Source organism: Ceratotherium simum, chromosome 1, assembly GCF_057802395.1.
Source record: "Ceratotherium simum simum isolate JZ-2026a chromosome 1, ASM5780239v1, whole genome shotgun sequence".
Taxonomy (NCBI): domain Eukaryota; kingdom Metazoa; phylum Chordata; class Mammalia; order Perissodactyla; family Rhinocerotidae; genus Ceratotherium; species Ceratotherium simum.
The window spans coordinates 87,922,876-87,942,899 of record NC_141900.1 but is presented as its reverse complement, the minus strand read 5'-3'; the positions used below and the strand labels follow the sequence as shown (position 1 = coordinate 87,942,899).

The 20,024-nt window shown below is 52.9% G+C and overlaps 1 protein-coding gene across 1 annotated transcript in view; it reads left to right on the top strand.

The window, feature by feature from the left end:
- Nucleotides 1-20,024, top strand: part of PLXNA4 (plexin A4) — a 367,932-nt gene that overhangs the window by 333,153 nt on the left and 14,755 nt on the right. The window contains exons 24-28 of the mRNA XM_014787750.2: nucleotides 2,069-2,228; nucleotides 14,108-14,211; nucleotides 14,756-14,855; nucleotides 16,027-16,217; nucleotides 17,080-17,249. Of these exons, the coding sequence (XP_014643236.1) occupies nucleotides 2,069-2,228; nucleotides 14,108-14,211; nucleotides 14,756-14,855; nucleotides 16,027-16,217; nucleotides 17,080-17,249 (725 nt within the window). The remainder of the gene's footprint in view (nucleotides 1-2,068; nucleotides 2,229-14,107; nucleotides 14,212-14,755; nucleotides 14,856-16,026; nucleotides 16,218-17,079; nucleotides 17,250-20,024) is intronic.

The window sequence follows — 20,024 nt, the reverse complement described above, 5'->3', positions numbered from 1 at the left end:
TGCTGCAGAGAGTGCCCCTCCGCATCACCTGGGAGCCTGCTAGAATGTTAGATGGTCACCCGGAGAGCCCGCTAGAGCGCTAGGTGCTCACCCGGGAGCCTGCTAGAGCACTAGGTGCTCACTTGGGAACTTCTAGAATGCTAGGTGCTCACCTGGGAGCCTGCAAGAGTGCTAGATACTCACCTGGGAGCCCGCAAGAGCGCTAGATGCTCACCTGGGAGCCTGCTAGAATGCTAGGTGCTCACCTGGGAGCCTGCACAATGCAGAACCTCAGCCTCATCCTAGACTTCCTGAGTGAGAATCTGCATTTTAACAAAACCTCTCAGTGATTCCATTCACATTAAAGTCTGAGAGGCACTGACCTACCAGAAAAAACACTGGGCAGTTTGCTCAGAAACTAGCCAAGGGGCGTGGGAGTGGGGTGGGGAAGGGAACCTCTTAGTGGAGCAATGGTCCCTCCATGGGGCCCTTGCTTCTTCCCTGGGTGCCCTGAAGCATCCCACAGACTTGTTCTCACAGGGTCACCATGAACCACTGGGGTGAGTAGAAATGTCAGGAGAGCATCCTCTGGCGGCAGCCTCTGACTCACGGGCTCCTGGAGGAGGAAGTCCGGAAAAAGCTGCCTTGCTGCCTGGGAGAGGCTGAGCCACCCCACCACTGGCCCAGAGCGCCAGACAGCAGGGGCAGCCAGGGCAGCACAAGACATCAGGCTGTGCTTGGCCCCTGAGGGGGCAGGGAGGGTCCAGGAAGGCTTCTAGAAGGAAGCACTGGCTGGCGGAGGGCACTCAGGAGGGACACATGGTCCAGAGTTCCTTCCACCATTGTTTCCAATTGAGGACATTTTGAGGGTGAGGGTTTGATTTTATAGATTTAGGAGATTTTTTCTTCTTAATGGAATAAGCATGTTCCCGTTCGAGCTCATAGCAGTCTGGTTGCTAATGAAAGGCAGGCGTCCAGGGGCCAGGGTTCTGATTGCCAGCACATGGAGCGGGAGGGCGAGGGGTGGGAGGAGGGCTGTCGTCTGAGTCTGCAAACCAGACGTGCAATTGGGAAACGGTTGGGGGCGGGGGATGCAGTGAAAGTTTGGAGAAGGAAAGACACAGAGGGCTCAGGCAGCAGGGTCAGAGGGAGAGTGTGGGAGCTCAGGATGGCGTGGCTACTCATGCCCCACAGCACCCACCCCGTTCCACTGTGGTCCACCCAGGATCCCACACAGTCTCACGAGAGAGCCCGTTCTGAGAACAGCAAGAAAGGAAAAGCCTTTGGAAACAGACCAGAACTTTTTAAAGGAAAAAATATAGTTTGGTGCTTTAAGCAGAGTCCTCACTTTTCCAAGTAGTTGCAAAAAGAGAAACTGAGGCCCTGAGCCAGGGTAGCCTCTTCCCCTAACACAAGGCTTCAGGTTCAGAGTCGGCAAGGGATCTCAGGTGGCCTGAACCTGCAATTTTTAAAGGGCATCTTTTTATTTTTAAAGAACACATCAAGCTTCTTATAGATTCCCCAACTTCCTATCAGCCAAAACCCTCACAAAAATCGAAGCCTATGCAATCTTTTCGGACAGGAGCCAGATTCCCACTGGTGTGAGCATGTGTGTGAGAGGGAGTGATAAGAAAGACAGACTAACACACACTAGTGGGGGCGGGGGCTTCAGAGGTGGGTGTGGGTCTGAATATGCTTCTGAGATGGTGCCTCGTGCATGTGTGTGTGCGTGTGTGAGACAGAGCACACGCAGGTGTGTGCATTCATTAGTGTCCGTTGTCGTGCAGATTTCCCCCCACTGCCTCCTCCCACTTGGACAGTGTTCTCTCTGAAAAAATCAGGATTTTAATGACGTTCGTTGTGACAGGGAGTTAAGCGTGCAGCTCCCACTCCTGCAATGACACTGAAGCCAGGGTGCCTTCCTGCTGCTTGTCTAGACGGGCAGAGCAGAGGGCTGGGGTCTCCTCGCCCCTCTCCAGTCCAACCTGCAGGGTCGGAGCAGGTCAGGACGGGATCCAGGGATGCTGCTGGGAGTCTCAGAGCTCTCCCTGCTGGCCACCCCGACGTGCCTCATCTCCCCTTCCCCCAGGTCCTGAGCTGTGTCAACCCAGACAATGCCAACAGCCCCGAGGTCCCAGTGAAGATCCTCAACTGCGACACCATCACTCAGGTCAAGGAGAAGATTCTGGATGCCATCTTCAAGAATGTGCCCTGCTCCCACCGGCCCAAGGCTGCAGACATGGACCTGGGTGAGTAGGCAGCCCACCTAGGGGGCTCTCCTGTGACGCCTCTTAGCCATCAGTGGAGCCAAGGTGCAGGGAACAGCATGCACAGCCTCCGAGAGCCCAGGGGCTGTGCCTTCATGACTGCTTAGTGAGCAGCAAGCAGAGAGGGGACTACAGTCTGCTGGCCATCTGACTGCCTCTGGGGTCTTTAGAGCAGCCGAGGGGTGGGAGTGGTGGTGTCATATCTGCAGTGAAGGGATTTAGTCAGAGTCTGTGTGGTTCAAGGTCTTGGCACCCACCACCTTCCTTGTGCTCGCAGGCTCTTCCCTTCCTCTCTGTTCTGTGCCTGTAATTTTTGCTGACTACCTAAGTCACAAGGATCTGGGTCAGTGATGGAGGATGGAGAGAAAGAAGAGAGAGAAGTGGGATATGACAGCCTACTGGGAAGCGGGATGACATTTTATTTAAATGTTCCATGAATAGATCGCATAGTCTATATACACAGGGGTATGCCCCTTAGGGCCAGCTGTGCTTAGACCCAGTTATGCTTTGCCAGAGTGTTTCATAGGATATTGTCCTGGGGAAATCCTAGTGGGGAGCCCCAGGCTCCAAAGAGGCCAGGGCTGAAGAGAGGAGTTTGGCATCATGGGTCAGCGTCAAACACGCCTGGATTTGAGTCCTGGCGCCACCAAGTCCTAGCTTGGGACCTTGGTCAAGTTACTTAACCTTTCTGTGTCTTAGTTTCCTTGCCTACAAAATGGAGATAAATAATAGTGCCTGCCTCATTGTAAAAGTGAAATGAGATGAGGCATGTAAAGCCTCTTAATGCACTGCCTGGCCCGTGGTACACACTCAGTGAATAGTGGCTGCTGCTATTATTGATTATGAGAATAATACCAGTCAGGAAATGGTATGTGTCTGTCTGTTGATCCTGGGCATGGAGAGACAGGCGTTTATGTGTGTATGTGCTTGTGTCTGGAGATTCGTGGCAACATAGGGGTGGGAGGACCTCCAGAGGCCCCTAATCCATCCATCTGGCCTCTAAGCTGGCGTCAGCTAAGCCATCCAAGACAGATGGGCATCTATGCTATTTGCTAAAATCCACAGGGAATTTTCATCCCCTCCCACTGCCTTGCCCCACCTCCCCCGGAGTTCTGATGCCTGAAGACTCAGGACCGGGAAGTTCTGCTAACTCTACTCAGTTCTTACTGCTTCACTTAACCCCATCTCCTCTTGGTTGGCTCTTGGTGGGATGTGTTTGGCTATGTGCCTGGAGCTCCAATGCCTGGGGGGCGAGATTGGGCAAGCATGTGCCCCGCTTTGCTTTGTCTCTGCTCTGTTGTTTCTGGGACAAGGAGGAAGCATATGTGGGAGTCAGTGGGGCCGGGGAGGCGTCATGGGTGAGTGTGCCCACACGTGCATCCCGGGGCATTGGTTCCTAGCGTCATGACGTTTGTGTCTGCACGTGGGTGATTCTGCTGCGATGAAGATCCCACAGACTGATGAAGGGAAGGGGCCTGTGGGAGAACAGAACCGGAACCAGTGGGACAGAAAACAGTTACGGGAAGGAAGACCCCTGTGTTCCCCTGCCACAAACAATTAAGTGGGCTGCTCCCTAGTGGGTTTCCCAGGGAGAGTTGAGTTTACTAGGGTAACCAGGTGGCACTCACCATTTCTTTCGTTTCTCTGTGGGAGCCATGGCAGGGTCCACCCTTGGCTTCTCAGTGTCCTTGTCTGCAAAATGGGTGGGAGGTGACCCTGGCATAGTAGGGTCAAGAGGAGGAGCTGTTATAAGACCCTGTATCTACGTGCTGGAAGGTGAGTTTGGAAAGGTCGTGCTAGAACACGGGAAGAGCTCGTGTGCAGGTGCATATAGAATTGTGTGCTTCTGGTGCTTGGGAAGGGGGTGGCTTCCCATGAGCGAGAGAGGCCATGTCATGGCTGGTAGATGCTGCTCAGGACCAGCCCTCCCCACCTGGAATCCACACATCCTGAGCCTGGGAGGGGAAAGGGCTGCTTATTAGCTTTAGAAAATTGCTCCCTTAAAAGGCCTGGGGGTGCAGGGCCAGCAAAGCTGATTGTTAATGAAAAGATGCAAAGCCTCCCACAGCCGTAGTGGTAAACCATCGCATCTGGAGTGGAGGCAGCAACATCTAAAGCAGCCGTGGCTGCTTCCTGCCATCCACCATGAGTGAAGGAAGCCTAAGGGCTGTGAAGCAACCAGGACATGCCCAAGGGTTGCGCTATCTCAAGCTGCAGGCTGCCCAGGCCAGGGAAAGACCACCTGCTTCCTCGGAGGGGCTGGGGCTCCGGTGACATAGTGCTCACCATGACTGTTCACGCTTCAGGTCCCAGGAGAGCAAAGGGGCTACCTCTCCCATGCCAGGTGCTGTTGGGGAGGATCCAGGGGCCACTCTGGAGGGAGAAGTCCTCCACAGCAGGGATGGATAAAGGAGAGAAGCCAAAGAAGGGGGACCTTGGGCAGGTCCAGCCTCAGGGCCCCATCCTACTGGGGACGGGACGTCATGCTGAGCTCCCCACAAAGGCCTCCCATGATGTGTGTTCTTCTGAGGAAGTTCCTTTTTTTTAATTAAATCCAGGGTTTGGAGCTGCTCCCACAGCTCTGATCTTCTTTCTACCAAAGCCAGATTGCATAACAAGGAAAATGGTCAGAGACCCAAATGCTTCTTCCACACAATTTGACCCAGCCTCCTGGCCCCAAGGGGAGAGAGATGCATGAGTTTTCCCACGTGTAGGTGACAGTGCTTTGAAATCCTAAGAGCAATTTACAAGTGTGTGAGTGTTATCAAAAATTAATCGATGCTGAAGGGACACATAGCACAAAGGGGACACAGGCACAGAGAGGACTCCCTCAGGCACACCCGTTGGGCAGAAGCAGGACAGCCAAGCACCCTCCCTTCTCCCCGGTGCCTTCTCTGCTGATAGCTGAGGGTATTGGGCAAAGACTGCCTTCCCCTCCTGACGCCAGCCCCTGGCAGGGCAAGGACACCTCTTCCAGCCTAGCTCGGAAGGGAGCAAAGATGTTTTAAGCCACCCCTGTAATTGTCCCAGGTAAATCCAGGACAACCCCCTCCCCATACCTGTCACCATCCCTGTGGGCCCTGGCCTGGCATAGCCCCTCGTTCCCCACACTTCTCTTCCTTGCTCCTTGGACTGAAGCTCTCCCACTCCCCCGGGCTCCAGCCCTTCACCAGCCTTTTCCAGGGATTGAGGCACCAAGATGGGGAACAGTGTTAGTCAGGGTTCTCCAGAGAAACAGAATCAATAGGATGTGTATATACGTAGTGTATATATATTGAGAGAGAGATTTATTTTAAGGAACTGGCTTATGTGATTATGGAGTGTCTTAGTCCGTTTGGGCTGCTCTAACAAAGTACCTTAGACCCGGTGACTTATAAACAATAGAAATTTATTTCTCACAGTTCCGGAGACTGAGAAGTCCAAGATCAAAGTGTCAGCAGATTTGGTGTCTGGTAAAACTCTGCTTTCTAGTTCGTAGACGGCACCTTCTCACTGTGTCCTCACATGGCAGAAGAGACAAGGGAGCTCTCTGGGGTCTATTTTGATAAGGGCACTAATCCCATTCGTGAGGGCTCCACCCTCACAACCTCGTCATCCCCCAAAGGCCCCACCTCCTAATACTGTGACCTTGGGGGTTGGACTTCCAACATATGAATTTGGGAGGACACAAACATGCAGTCTCTGGCATGGAGGCTGGCAAGGCCAAACCTACAAGGCAGGCCCGCAGGCTGGAGACCCAGGAAGAGCCAGTGTTTCTGGTCACGTCCAAAGGCCGCCTGCTGCAGAATGCCCTCTTGTTGGAGGAGGTCAGTCTTTTGTTCTGTTCGGGGCTCAATCTAATTGGATGAGGCTTGCCTACATTATGGAGGGCAATTTGCTTTACTCAAAGCCCGCCAATTTAAATGTTAATCTCAACCAACAACACCCTCGAAGAAGCATCTGGAATAATGTTTGACTGCATATCTGGGTGCTGTGGCCCAGCCAAGCTGACACATAAAATTAAGCATCACAGGAGCCAAAGTGAAGGACACAGGGTCCCCCCTGCATCTCAGTCTGTTGGAATCTAGGCAAAGAAAGATGTCACAGGGCAGGGGTGGGGACCGTGCTGGTGGGCCCTAGAAGCTCTCGAAGCGCAGTGCTGAGGACACCCCACTCTGCTATATGTGAGGCTGCCCTCACCGGGTGTGTGTCCTTTTCCACCCACAAGTATCAGGTATAGGTACCCCCTCTTCAACAAACATATCATAAGAGCGTACCTTGGGGCAAGCGCTGTGCCAGGCATGGGGGTACCAACGTGCCTGGAAGTTCCTCATTTCTTTGCACAGTAGCAGAAGGCAGGACACCCCTCTTTCTGAGCCAAGGGACTCTTTTTGTCTCCTTCATGTACTCCCCAGAGGAAATAATTGGTGCCATTCTGCACAGAAGGAGAATCTGCAGCTCAGAGAGGCACAGTGCCTGGGCCCTGGTCACACAGCAGGGAGGTGGAGAGAACACCCATTCCCTTCCCAGGCAGTCTCCTCCGCAGGGCACGACCTCCAGAGATTCCTGCAGTTTAATGCAAATGCTCCATCAATAGCCCCGGGGAACTCCGCCACCCCCTCAGTCTTACCATTCAAGTCGCACTGAAAGGATATATTTTTTCAAATAAGTAATTCGTGTATGCAATAAAAAGATACACTATCTTCTGAGTGAAATATAAAGAGTTCACAGCAGCTGTCTCCCCAGTTTGCATTTTCCGCTGTACCTGATGGGAAGGACAGATAAAGATAATGGGATTTTTTTTTTTCCTTTTTATTTCACCTCCCTCTCTCCCTGGAAGGTGGAAGTGTGACAAATTGGATAGTGAGTGTGTCTGTCCTTTGTGCTGGGAGCCTGGAGCAGGGCACGGGGCTGCCAGGCAGGAGCTGCGAGAGGTCAGAGCTAGCAGTTTTTTCTTGGTGTCATGTGTGTGAATACCAGGGTCACCTTCCTCCTCCCACCTCCCGCCACCTGCCTTTTTACCTCTTATTGACACAGCACGCCGCCAGAGTGACACCCGAGCTCTGTGTTCTACAGTCAAGAAAATCCATGAAGCTCTAGCTCATCTCTCTTGAATCTAGAGCACAGCCTTCTTTTTCCCCTAGCTCTCCAGACTTCCCCAAAAAGCAGCCACTAGCTGGGGCAGGGCGTTTTACAGTTTACAAAGACCTAGAGCCTTAAATGTAGATGGCACCATTCTGTTTAGGAATTTCTTCTTTTAAGCACCACGTTCCCTAGTTCAGTTGTTTTTATATTATAGAACTTGCTCTCACAATAAAATGATTCTTGTTTTTTTAAAACCAAACATATTTAAGGGGCCAGCCGGGTGTCACAGTGGTTAAGTTCTCCCGCTCTGTTTCAACAGCCCAGTGTTCGCAGGTTTGGGTCCCAGGTGCAGACCTACACACCACTCATCAAGCCATGCTGTGGCGGCATCCCATATGCAAAGTAGAGAAAGACTGGCACGGATGTTAGCTCAGGGCCAATCTTCCTCACCAAAAAAAAAAAAAAAACCACCATATTTAGTTGGTTCCCTCTACTGCTCCCAGGTCAATTTTCTGACCTTTTATGCAGTCACACTCCGATCCCGTCCTGGCCTCCCCCAGCTTTCTTTGATGTGTGCTCCCCACACTGTGGAATGCAGGATGTTAAGGGTCTCAGGGCTCTCTGCCCAGTGTCCTCCTGGGGCTCACCTGTTGATAGGTATGCAACAGTGGCGTCATGTCTCCTTCTCCAGCCTCTGCTCGGGACCCAGTTGTTGGAGGTAGAGTGGGCACCGTGCCAGGCTGGCGTACGCTCCTGGTGAGAACTTGCTCTCCGCCCCTGTGGTGAGGAAAGGCGGCCTGGGGAGGAACTGCATGCATCTGGCTATGCAGTAGGTCCCTCACGGATCATGAGGGCTGACTCAGCCAGTTCTAATGGGCCTGGTGTGTGTCTCCCTCCTCCCTTGCCCATCTAGGTCAGCCCTTCCTAAAGCTTCCTGTGATGGGTCTGAGAAGAGATGCTGATAGAAAGATTGGATGGCGGGGGGAGGGGCTTGTTGCAAAGCCTTAAGAGTCCTCGCCCTGGAATAAAATGAGGTGCATGCATGAGTCTGTGTGTGTGTGTGTGCATACATCTGTGAGTGTGCACATGCCACAGCACCCACCTGCATGCACACACCACGAGGGCCAGAGCTAGTGAGGGTTTCCATGCTCCGAGGTGGGTTTGCGTCTCAGCATAGCCGCTGCTGTGGGGTAGGGGGCCCTCCTGGAGCCGGCCAGTGATGTGCTGGGTGTAATGTCTCCTGTCAGGGGTGGCCTGCAGATGAACCCTCCCTCCTCTATGCCCAGCTTCCCACTGTTCCCCTAGACAACTTCTCACAAACTCGGGGGCATGCCATGGTGCTCCCGTCTCCTCTTCTCGGCAGAATCTCCAAGCACTGTCCTGTCTATCTCCTGAGCATCCGTTAAATCTACCCCCCGCCCCCACTGCCTTAGCTCAGGCCCTTGTTCTGCCCTGGCCAAGGACAGCCACGTTTGGCAGGGCTCCCCTCCTCTTCCCATCCACCCGTCTCCGTGACCCTCTGCGCAATTCCAGACGCCTTAGCACAGCACGCTAGACCTTTCTTAACTCAGTTCCTGACTTGCGTGTGCCTCTCCAGCCTCTCCTTCCACTGTCTCCCACAAGGACTCATGGATCCCTAGAAGTGGCACGTTAAGTGGCACCTTTGGACCAGAACGCCCGTCCCCCTTGCCATCGAGCAGACGCCTCTGTGTCTTCAGCATTCCGCCTGGCAGCCTCCTACAGCCCGCAAACCCTGCTCACTCTCTCCACTCCATCCAGCTCTGATCACTGGATCTGTGACTCTGTTCTCCCATACAGCTTTCTACACAGGGAGCCCTGCAAGGGCCAGGGCTTTGTTTTATTAAGGTTCCCTGTTTCACTCTGTATAATGTCCTGCTGGCCCTGTGCCTCACACACCGTGGGCGCTCGGGAAATGTCGTTTGAATGAGTGAGTGAGAATGGAGCTCTAAGACTCTCTGGATCTGGACTTGCAACATGGTAGCTGCAGGAGATGCCTCTTATTGGATGGGATGGGAGGTGTCCTGGTCCAGAGCTGGCGTGGCGAGGAGTCACTTAGTCTCAGGATTCACCGGGGCGTCAACGAGCTTGGCATCTCACATCATTTGGTGCCTTGAGTGTTTTCCAGTCTCTCACTGTGCCCCAAGGGCAGGCAATGCTGTCCAGGAGGTTAGGCATTCACCTGGAGGATGCTGGCTGTTGGCTGAGCTGTCACATTGCCCCTCGGCTGTTTTAACGGGGTCACCTCGTACATAGCAAAGTGTGGACACAAAAGGGAGATATTTTTAGTGCTGTTCTTCTAGGCAAGACAGAAGACACCTATCTGGTGAAGAGAACGCTGTACCCAGGATTAGGAGACCTGGGTCCTATTGATTTTCATTATTGTTATTAGAACTAAACATATGTGAATATGCAACAGTGCACAGAGCACAGAATTAGATACGTCCTCGCTCAGGGGCCTCATGGGCTGCCCTGCGCAGCTGCACACACTGCCAAGGGCATCAGGCTGCTGTCCTTCAGGTCTGAAGGTGGCAGGCCCGAGCGCCGTCAGCTGGCCCACCCTGCTGTTGGGTTCTTTACTGCTGGGTAGGGATGCAACCTCATGAAGCCAGCTGTGCAGTTTGGACTGCTCCTGGGGCAAGGAGAAGCCAGCCACTTTGGCCTTTGACCTTGGCCTTTCCTGGTCCTGGCTTGAGTCCGTGGAGCTCCATGGCTCATTCCTCTGTCGAGAGTAGGTCATGAGGTGGTGCAGGAGCGCTCCAGGAAGCCGAGCCCACTCCGCTATTTTGATTTTCTTGAGACATTCCATGATGAGTCTGGGGAAGATGGAGGCCCAGACTGGGCTGGATGAGGGGTTTCGGGAAAGGAAGGAAGGTGGGTAAACATGGAAGTGAAGTGTGTTCAGACCAACAGGGAAAGTGAAGGACCCCAGGCAGAGAAGACTGAGCTTTAGGGATGCGTTTCCTCGTTAGCTCACTTAAATTATTTGGTACCAGGGAATGCCCTGCCTCCTGTGGGGCTCCGCGCTCTCTCCTCCATCATGGGTCAGCCGGGTGGGCTGCCCATGGCCTTGCTTCTTCCCTGCAGGCCCCAGGACAGAGCTGCCAACACCAAGCCCCCATCCCTCTGGGCTTTCATTCATCCAGGACCAGTTTGGGGATGGGACAGGGAATTTCACTTTTTTACCTTTCTGATATTTCAGACAAGGCACATAGCACTTTTTCTGTGTAAGAGGTAACAAGAGTAACAAGCCTGAGAGATCTAAAAGCAAGGCTAATGTTCTCTTCCTTGATTCCAGCTCACTATCCTCATATTGGTATTTAGGGGAACATTCCTAACTTTTTGAGATAATTGCCAAAAAGATAATAGTTGCCACCTCCCAGCCGCCTGCTGGTACCCCATCAGAGGCAGGGGCTGGGCTAGAGGGACTGTGGGGCTGGGACACCAGGATGCCCCTTCTTGCAGTCCCTGAACCCGGGACCAGGCATTGCATCAGAGAAGAGCATGTTTCCTGCCTGCCCTTGGACGTCCTGCTGCCCACTGTGTATCATCACTGCCTGCCAATCTCAGCCAATGGGGAAAGCCTGTGTCCACCTGTCAGTACAGGTGGTTTTGTGGGAAGGGAAGTACAGTGGCCCAGGGAAGATGCCAGTGGCAGTTCCTCTTGGATTCCTAGGGCTCCAAGTATGAAGCTGAGTGGAGGCGGCTGCCCACCAGTATCCAGTGTAGCCACCACTCAGGGATCCGGTCCCGCCATCACTCTCCCTCCCCCACGCTCCTGACACTTGGTTGATGCATGTGTGGCAGGCCATGCTGCCCTTGAGCTGTGTCTGCATCTGGAGAACACCAGGAGTGCAGGGGCTCCTCTTAGATATCTTTGTATCCTGATGACCTAGTCAATGCCCCAGCCAGAGGAGGAGCCCAGTTAGTGCCCCCAGAAGAGAGCTCCGCTGGTTGTCGGAAGAGCAGTGGCCGGGGGATGATGACCTCGAGGTCTGTCTTCCAACCTGTTTCTTTAATTTCCTGGTTGTAAAACTGGAAGAATGAGTGATAATCATTTGAGAGAGCTTCCCCTTCTGGCAATGGACATGCCTGGTTGTGTTTCTGAGGAGTTCAGGTCAACCTTGGTTCCAGGTTACTAACAAGGGATCTCACAGTTCACCTCTAATTGCATCTCGCTGTCCACCTGCTATGAAGCACCACATCCAGGTAGATCTTCTGTTGGGAAGATACGCCACCGTCACTCTCTCGCTGACTCTTCCCCTTCATTCATTCATTCATTCATTCACTTACTCATTATTCCTTTAATAAATACTCATCAGGTACTTACTAAGTCCCAGCTGCTGGGCTAGCGCTGCTGGTAGGTATCTAGCAGCAGCATTTTTATACTCCCGAGGACAAGCCATCATTCCTTGACTGCCCTAGGGGAAACATGGCCATACTCCACCCTACTTTTTGCAGTTGGGGACATAGAGGCAGACTGACTTTCATTTGCTTACATAATTACTGGACATAGCTCAGAATCAGGGCTGCTGAGTGTGGGCACACAGGCTGGGCACTGCACAACTTCAAGGGAGTCGTGCAACAAGGAAGTCCTACATTGGGCTCCGGAATCAGTCACCAACTGTCATTGTTCAGTCCACCATGTGTGTGGCTTGTTCAGATCCCACTGAGGTGTGCTACAACTTCATCAGCAAGGGGTGCCAGTGCGACTGCTAAACCAGAAAGCAGGTCCTTGGCTGGTACCTTCCCCATCTAGTCCTGGCAAGCCCACAGCCCCTTCAGTGGAGGAGACCCCCTTCTCCCTTGGGCCCCACCAGTGGCCTTGGGAGGGCTCTCCTCCAGCCCCCGTGTGAGGAATGCAGAAGACTGGCTGCCTTCTGTGCCCCCAGGCTGCCTCTGTACTACACCCCGCCCCATGCAGCCTCTGACTTAATAGCCCTGGCGCCATTCACCAGGCAAGCAGGGGAGACCTAAGAGCCTTTGTCATTTAAGACCCGCTGTGTGACTGAGAGAAAGCATACCACTACCATATTCCTCAGCCCAGGCTGGTCTTCACCAGAGTCAGACTGCACCGCAAGTCAGCTGCCTGACTAGCTGGGAGATATTCTGCTTCTTTTGCCCCAGCCACTCAAAAATATGTGCATCTATACACACCTACATAAAATTAAAAACAAAAACACAAAACAACAAACACAACAACAAGAAACAAAACACTCTGACCAGGTGCCTCAGGGGAGCATTTCCCCTTTTGTCCACCACCCTACCTGTCCAGAGGCCCTAATCGCCATGGTCAATTCCAGCCATGCCATCAACAGCACTGAGTGATGCCCCAGAGCCTATGGAGGCTCCTCCGCTCCAGTGCACACACACGGCATCCTCGTGTTTTCATTCCTGGGATGGCCCGATGCTCCGTGAAGCTGTAACCCAGGCAGCAGGCAAGCCCAGGAACTGGAGGCAGGGCCTCGGATATTAGGAGCATTTCTGCTCCTCCAGAGGGCAGGCAGCTCCCTTTCTGGGCCTGTTTTTCATCTGTGGTACTGGCCACACCAAGTGCACAAAGTGGGGAGGGATCAGTGCTCTCTGTCACCAATGTGGCCAGTCATGGACCCACAGCTCAGCCTTGGCAGGAGGGACACGGAGGGAGGGAATCTGAACTTTGTCTCTGTGGGCTGTAGGAAAAATCCATGGCAGGTCAGGCAAGGACTGCCGGGTAACTCATTCCAGCACCCACCCGCGCTGCAGATCCCAGGGCCTGTGCACGTTTCAGAAGTATCAGCATGTGTGAGGCATTGAGCGGGGTCGTGGCTGCCTGGAAACCAGATTCTTGGCTGGAACACACATTGCATTTGAATTTAAAAGGCTGTTTTTTCCTTTCTGGTGTGTGTGTGTGAGGGTATGTGTGTGGGGGGGTGGTATACGTGCACATGCATGAGAGCCGGCGTGTGTCTGGCATGCACCTGGGTCTCCATGTGCGTACATTTCAAGACTGGAATGTGCACTTCATCTCCATGTGACTTGCACCAGGTGTGGTGATGGGGATTTGGCTGATGAGAAACAGCCTCCTCTTTCCCCATGTGGGACCCATCAGTGAGCCTGTGTGTTATAGGTGTCTGGGCCCATGAGGAGAATGGGAGGATGTGAGTATAAACCCACAGCATCGGGTAATTAGGTGTTGGGTAGGTCACCAAGATGCTGTTATCCACATCAACTTTATAGGATGGGCTATTCCTGGGCATGGGAATAGGTTTTGCTGATCTCTCCGCGCACTTTCACCGAGCCTTCCTGCCAAGGGTGACCCACCTGCTGGCTTTTGGGTGCGGGACACACCCCTGAAACAGGAACAGAGTACCCTGTGACTGAACCTGCAGCCTTGGTCTCATTAGCTCCGAGACCTTACAACCAAGCCAACGACTGTGCGGCATGATGATGCCAGCTCGCATGTGCTCAGTGCTTTCTTAATTGCTTTCACCTGCCTTGTCCGTTCAGTCATATTTACCGAGCATCTACTTCTCGCCCATGTGGCCACTCACAGCAAACAGGTGGGCAGGGGAGGACAGGTGATGTTACCCCACTTCTGCCACGTAGCTTGTTGGGATGAGAACCAGAACTGGAACTCAGGGCCCCTCTGCACTGAGAGCTTCTGCACCCCTCCTCAGGGAGTGTCTGCAGTGCTTGTCTGTCCATGGATGCACCCTGAGATGGCACCATGTCAGTGCCTGCACAGGGGTCCTCAGGTCCCCGAGAGCCTCTCTGAGACGCCACTGCTCTCCCTGCAGAGTGGCGACAAGGAAGCGGGGCGAGGATGATCCTGCAAGATGAAGACATCACCACCAAGATTGAGAATGACTGGAAGAGACTGAACACCCTGGCCCATTACCAGGTGAGGTGACTGTGGAAGGGCAGGGCTCACTAACTGGGTTCCTGGAAATCTCAGTCCTTGAATAACAGGGTCCCCCGATGCTGGACACCAAGCCCTAAGTTCACTTCTTCACCAGCACTTCATGTTCCCTTAGCAACCAAGGGAAAACTGATGTCCCCCAGCCAGGAAGCCTTGACTTCTCTGGGGATAGGATGTTGACATGCACGATTCCTGCAGGGTGTGGGCAGAGTTCCCAAGAAAAGGCCCTTTCTTAGAAGAGCCCCTGGAGCTGAAGGCTGTGTGCTCTCCTGGGGCAGCATCGGGGTAGAGGATGCTGGTGAGGAGCTCTTGCCAGAATCACTCCAAGAGTGAGCCACAGCATAGAACACTAGTCAGTGTTCAGATGTGTCTTGTTTCATCAAAGGAAAGCCAACAGCCTCCAGAGTTCCCGGGTTCCCTGGTGGGGCACTGATTGCCCCTGAGGACCAAGTTAATTCTGATTTGTCCTTATTACTGGGGTGGCAGAGTTTCTGTGCCCAGGTCCTTACAAACCTTTTCCCTGTAGGTGCCAGATGGTTCCGTGGTGGCTTTAGTGTCCAAGCAGGTGACAGCCTATAACGCAGTGAACAACTCCACAGTCTCCAGGACCTCGGCAAGTAAATACGGTGAGTTCATCAAATCGTCCTGGGGAGGAGATTCGTCCTGAGCAGCTGTTGTCATGACGGCAGCACAGCTGGAAGGCAGTGGACCCCCCAGGCAGGGAGGTGGGGGAGAGTCAGGCAGGCTGACCATCAGAGAGGAGATCCGGCCTGGGGAGGAGGCTCCCGGTTCCAGGCGGAAACTGGGACGCAGGAGCAGGACCTTCATCCCCGAGAAGAAGAAGAAAGTCTAACCTTCCTGAGTGTCTTACAGGCCAGAAGATGCTTTCGTTTTCGTGATACTCACTATCTCACATCTTGTTCATAACAATCCTGTGGATTAAATAATTATTATTTCCCCCTATTATGCAGATTAGCAAATTATACCTCAGACGCACAGAGGCTGAACGATGTGTAAAGGTCACACGGTTAGGAAGCAGTTGAGGGAAGGTACAGACCCGGGGCTCTGGCTCTGCAGTGGAGGAGGATGCTGGATGCGGGCTAGAAGCCTGGAGCGCAGGGACGCAGCCTTGTGCTGGCACCACCTGTGCACCTGGGGCCCAGCCACCTGACAGCTGTGAGACAGTTTTCTGACCAGCAAAACAGGGATTAAAAAACTACCTGCTTCACAGGATTATTGTGGATAATAGATAAATGAAAACACAGAACGGTGTTGCACACAGTACCTTCATCTTCTTCTCCTGCTCAACATTTGTGTCACCACACCTCACATTTCAGCAAATAGATGAGAGGAATTGGCCCAGGCCAGAGGGGTGAGCAGGTGACCAGGCGGTGACTCGGCTGGTCAGCAGTCATGGAGGCAGGCAGGCTCCCTGCTCTCAGGTTTGTCCTTAATTGGCTACACAGAACACGTCCTGAGACACGGCTTGAGAACTCTTACATGGAAAAGCGTCAAAAGCACAAGCTTATATTTTTACAGATTGAATGATTAATTGCTGGGGAGGTGCAGTACAGAATGGGAAAGGAATCTGAGTGGGTGGAAGTAGCCGCAGAGAGCTTCCCGGAGGTGGTGGGAAAGGCACCCAGTTGCAGGGAGTGGACTAAACCAAGGCAAGGCGACTGTGCCAGCAAACTGCAGGAAGGATCAGAGGGCAGCTGGCCTGGGCTGGGGTGGGGGTGTGTGAGTGAGGAGCTGGAAGGCTGAGTCCTCACACGCCTGGGGTGGTTGTGTTGGCAGAGAACATGATCCGGTACACGGGCAGTCCCGACAGCCTCCGCTCACGCACGCCCATGATCACCCCTGACCTGGAGAGCGGAGTCAAGATGTGGCATCTGGTGAAGAACCACGAGCATGGGGACCAGAAGGAGGGCGACCGGGGGAGCAAGATGGTGTCTGAAATCTATCTGACACGACTGCTGGCCACTAAGGTATCGGACTTCAGACCCGGTGCGGGGCACAGGTAGGGTATGGGAAGGGACTCCATCACCTCACAGAAATGCCAGAGCTGGCAAATACCTAGCATTTGTGCTAGTGCCCCCTCTGTTATCCACTCCTGATAGGCACTGCTCATCCGCCCCAGTGTTCTTTCCCAACACAGAACCTCAGAATCCTTCTTAACCCAGTGCTCAAGGCAAACCCCTCCCATACAGCATGTTGACATGCAGTCTGAAGTTTTGTTTCCATGCCTTCTCTGGGCCCTTTCTCAAATATAGAGACACTAGCCACATCTATTTACGTTCTTCTGCCATGCCTAATGAAGAATGGCTCCCTCTCTGGGGTGTCACGTGCAATCTCTAGTGATAGAAATTGGGGCTCCATCAGTGACTTTCCAGGCACCATTTCTGATCCTGGTTCTGGGGACCGCTCATGCCTGCAGTTAGTCTTCACTCCTGAGGCGGGCCTCCGCCCTGCTCTCTGCAGAGCCACATGAGTAACTGTTCATCAGCGGTGTGAATAACGCCCAAACAGAACCAGCAGATTGTGTTTGTCTGCTCTGACCGACTGAGTTGTTCATTAGCATTTGAGAAAAGTGCTAAAATAACACCGCCAAAGGGTGTTAAACTGAACCGTGTTGTTAGCAGAGGAAAGCTTCCTTAGGTCCAGTCGTCAGTGTTATATCTATTTTCCACGTGCAGAGGAAATTTAAAGCTGTTAGAGACAGATGAAGTGGGGTGGGGAGATTAGCTACCCGCACTTACCGATTTCAACCAAGCAGGCCAGGCAGATTTTCAAACCCATCCTCAGAGCTCCCTGGGCGGAGCCGTGTCGGACCTTATCGTGCCTCCCCAGGGCACGCTGCAGAAGTTCGTGGACGACCTCTTCGAGACCATCTTCAGCACGGCGCACCGCGGCTCCGCCCTGCCCCTGGCCATCAAGTACATGTTTGACTTCCTGGATGAGCAGGCCGACAAACACGGCATCCACGACCCGCACGTCCGCCACACCTGGAAGAGCAACTGGTGAGCGAGGGCAGAGCGGAGGATGGTCAGGGGAGGCCGCCCGAGGCCTTGGGGGGCTTGTGGGAACGGGGGCCCGGGGCCCACCCTCATCAGCAGGGGCTCGGTGCGGGCTCTCTCTGGGCTTCCCCGCGCTCTCCTACTATTTTTGTGCCCTCTTCCTCTCTCACTTCCCTCTAGTCACATCCTCCTTCTTTCCTGCCAATCAATCGATGTTAACAAACACTTACTTAACCAACTCGACAAGCAAAACATAACACGCCAAATGTCTCGGCCGGGTCACTGTCACATCCAGATACCTCTGTGTGCCTGGCATTGTGCTAGACCCTGAGGGTACAGAGACTGTCACACACGGCCCCTGCCCTCAGTGGGCTGACAGACGCGGGTGAGACACCAGGAAGAAGATATGTGCGCACAATGGGACTGTAGAGGGCCAGCATCAAAGGGTGCCTCTCAAGCAGAGTTTGGAGCACACCTAGGAATCATGTAGGTGAACAAGGGGTCTTTCTGGTCTATTCAAGAAGTGATGGTCTTCCCTTCCCGCACACTCCTTTCCCAAATTCCCTTTGGGGAAGAGACCTTCCCATAACTGCATTGTGTGTCTTTGAGACAACAGGATTCTCTAGGTCCAAGCGACACTCTAGGTGTCTCCACTATGGCCCCTCTCTCCTTCAACATATATCATCCTTTCCCTTTGTTTGTGTGCAGTTTGTGCTTCAGATTGAGACTGCAAGGTCGGGCATCAGTATTCCACACCTTGCACAAGGCTGGGACTCAATAAATATTGATGAAGATGCAGGGCCAAGATGGTCTCGACTTGAGAGTTCTACCTCAGGCAAAGCTGGCTTATATCTAGTCCCGTCAGTTCCAGAATTGCCTCCCTGTAGTTTTTAAATGGTCCCTGTCCCAGGTTGTTCTTCCCCAGAATGTTCTTCCAAGGCAGCATGAGCCTGCTGCCCAGCACCTGCCAACTGCTAGCACTAGTGTGGCACCCGGGCACAGCTGGGTACCCGGACAACCAGCCTGGAGCCCGAAACCAAAACACAGGTGAAGGTGGAAGTTTTCCTGGTACTAAAATTTTGCTGAATGTGGTATGGCTTCTCATCTCTTTCACCTGAAGAATAGTGCTGTCTCTACTGAAATTGGAAAATCAGGCAGGAACAGAGGTTTGGACCATGGAACTGAAGAAGAGGGTTTACTTCCACGTTTAATTCTTGGTGAGAGTTCTTGCATAGTGGAGTTTTTCCAGCCTTTCTGAAATAAGACTCTTGCAATTTGGATTCCCGATTCAGTGCGGCTTCCCTAGGCGAAGGCTGCTCCCTCCTCTGAAAGGCTTGCCAGGTCTGGTCTCTTCCAGTGCCTGCCTCTAGGTAAGACTGTGTTTAATTCTCCCTGTCTTTCTAGCATGGCTCTGCAGAGCTGTTCCGAGAGGCGTGCCCTACCCCATCTGCTTCTCTCTGCCAGGGAGTCTTCCTGCTTCCACCCCATTTGAATGTCAGCAGCCTTCAGAATACAAGAAATGCTCTGCCCAGACCTTCTCTTGGTCCCAGCTGCAGACAGCTGGTATTTCCAGAACATCCTCCATGCCTTGTAGCCCATCACAAGTAGATCACCTGAAAGGGCATCTAAACTACTTATTTTCAGCCCAGACCTCCTGCTGGGCTAAGGCCACCTCCAAGGATGCCTTAATGTCCTAGGGTGAGGGCAGGGCCTCCCTTTGCACCAGCTCTTCCAAGTACTCAGGTGTTATTGCAAAGAGTTTGAAGAATGAAGGAAAGCCGGGAGCAGACAGCAACCCCAGGCTCAGGTTCTCTCACCAAAGGACACTTGCCCTGACCCTCGTCATTGCTGCCCGGGCGAGAAGCAGTTAGTCCAGGAGTTATGAAATCTGCATATTGACTTAGAGCTAATTGTCCCTGATTGGAAAGAGATCATTTCTTTATTCCTGGCCAGAGTTATAACTCACCATCTCCCCACCCCTTCCTCCACTTTCTTCTATCTTTTCTCTTTTAAAAACACCTCCTGCTCATTTAGCCTGAGTGGCTGCAATCAACCAGAGATTAGTGCCACCTCTAATGTTAATAATATGCTAATATTTCATTAGGCAGGAGCCTCAGTGTGGTGCCTGGCTTCCCTGTTTGATTTGCCTGTCAGCACAACTGGCTTAAGAAGGGGGAGTGTTGGGGAGAAACAACCAGGCAGTAAATATGGACTCCCCGAGTCCCTCTGCTGAGGGGACGTCCGGAAATAGGAAGATGTGGACTGGAGACTTCATCAGCTGAGCAGCCGGGAGTCTGTCATCCAGGGCTCTGAGCCCAGCGGTCATGGTGTCCCCTGGCCAGCGGCTGTGACCCAGACTTTCACCCGTGTGTCACGACTCTCCATGCCGTCCTTTTTTTTCCTGTTCTCCATTTCCCAGTATGAAACAAGTGCTACTTCACATTGTCACATGTCAGCGCTGTCTGCCTAAGTCCTCCGCTGCACACTTTATAGGAACTTAATACATACTCGTTGATTGATTGGCAGTCTTGAATGTGAGGTCTTACTGTATTTTAGCTGGGAGATACAACAGATATAGAAATATTGTATTCGCTGTATTGAAATCATGTAATTCAAAGAGTTTAAGTTCTAAGAGGCAAGTCAAACACATGCGAACATTATAACTATTCCCAACAGTGAGAACAGCAACCAAACAACAATAAAACATCAGGGCAAATGGCAGGAGGCGAGGAGGTGGGGCCGTGGGAGGGAAATAAGGGATCCGTTGCGTGGTGCCCC